This window comes from Pygoscelis adeliae, unplaced genomic scaffold (genome assembly GCF_000699105.1).
Source record: "Pygoscelis adeliae isolate BGI_AS28 unplaced genomic scaffold, ASM69910v1 Scaffold173, whole genome shotgun sequence".
In the NCBI taxonomy this organism is placed as follows: Eukaryota; Metazoa; Chordata; class Aves; order Sphenisciformes; family Spheniscidae; genus Pygoscelis; species Pygoscelis adeliae.
The window spans coordinates 157792-159247 of NW_008824409.1; the positions used below are offsets into that span (position 1 = coordinate 157792).

Genomic DNA, 1456 nt, shown 5'->3' on the forward strand with positions numbered 1-1456 from the left:
TTCTGCCCCTTGCCCAGCCGGCAGAAGGCTGCGCACCACCTTGGCTCGTTACGAGTGTGAACAAGACAGCATGGGAGCTGAGCAGCTCATCACAGCCAGGACACCGCTGCTTGCGCCACAAGGACAAGAAAAAAGGGAGTCCCCGGCCCTTCAGAAGCGGCATTTCTGCAGCAGGCGGCGGGCTCTTCCACCGGCCACCACTCACCGTGAGCAGGAGGAACAGGACTCCCCCGCCCAGCAGGGCTGTGCCAATGCCAGCCATCACCAGGTCCCAGGTGCCAGCCTCGGGGTAGACCTCCACCTGCTCCCTTGGCACGGGGTCCGGCTGGAACTGCCCCTCGCTGCGGACAGCCGGCTCCTCCGGGCTGCTCGGGGCCAGAAACTGCAACACATGCCCGGGGCTGGGTGACACCAGAGGGACCGGACCGCTTGGTACTCAGGTTTGGGACCCCCTCCCCACTACAGCCCTGCATGCGGGACCCTCCTCCTCATGCTACCCCACTCTGGGGACCCACCGCCCAGCCCCAGACAGCCCAGACCCTTCAGTGACCCAGCACTGCCCAAGGTTCCCCCCAGTGCAGAGGTGGGACCCAGCGGAGCTCCACTACTCACGTTGTCGAACACGGTCCTGGCAGGAGGAGCCCTGGGGATGATGGTTTCTGTTGTCTTCCTCAGGTTCTCCGGGAAGGCTCGTAGCATCGTAGTGTGGACCACGGGAGGCAGCTCGTGGTGCCCTGCGGTGGGAGGGAAACAGAGACAGCCGTCACCTGGTCTCTGGTCACAGCTTCAATCCCTCATCTCCACAGCGCCGACATGGGCTCGCCAGACAGCTCTGGCTCTCCTGGAGAAGGGGTGTTGCTTCCCGTGGGAGGCACAAAAACCATCACAGCTACAACCTGCTGGCTCCATCCCCAGGGACGGGGACCTGGAGCAGCAGCAGCCAGTGGAGAAAGGCAGAGGGCACGGTCCCCTGCTCTCAGCACGCAGCGGGGGGGTCTGACCCTGCTCCTCTGTGCCTCCCCTGCCATGACCTCAGGACACCACCCTGATTTCCAAACATGCCAATGCAGTGTGGCCTCTCCTGCCATCACACCTGTGACAGCAATCACGGAGCAGGCTAATTAACCCAGCGTCTGTGCGCAGGGCTCGGTGCACAACAGCACACCCACCAGCACAGGTAATTGTGAGCCCCTCTTCAAAGGGTCCCTGCACACCCCCTGGGTAGGGGTGGCCGGCGGCCCCTCCTGGGGAGGGGACAAGGATGGGCTGCAACCAGCCCCAAGCCAGAGTCACCGCAGTCCCTGAGGGTGAGTCACAGCCTCGGTCCCATTTGCCCCACTGAGCAAAGCAGGTTGGGCTGCCACCCCAAAACACACCGGCAGCTCGGGCTGCCCCTCCCCAGGGCACCGTCTGGGAGCGAGGACGCAGGGAAAGCCCATGCCCCTTGTGGATCCGC

General features: G+C 64.4%; 1 protein-coding gene across 1 annotated transcript in view; it reads right to left on the reverse strand.

Moving 5' to 3' along the window:
* Positions 1-1456, reverse strand: part of ERN2 (endoplasmic reticulum to nucleus signaling 2) — an 8854-nt gene that overhangs the window by 4352 nt on the left and 3046 nt on the right. The window contains 2 exon segments of the mRNA XM_009320518.1: positions 206-382; positions 613-734. Coding sequence (XP_009318793.1) covers positions 206-382; positions 613-734 — 299 coding nt within the window.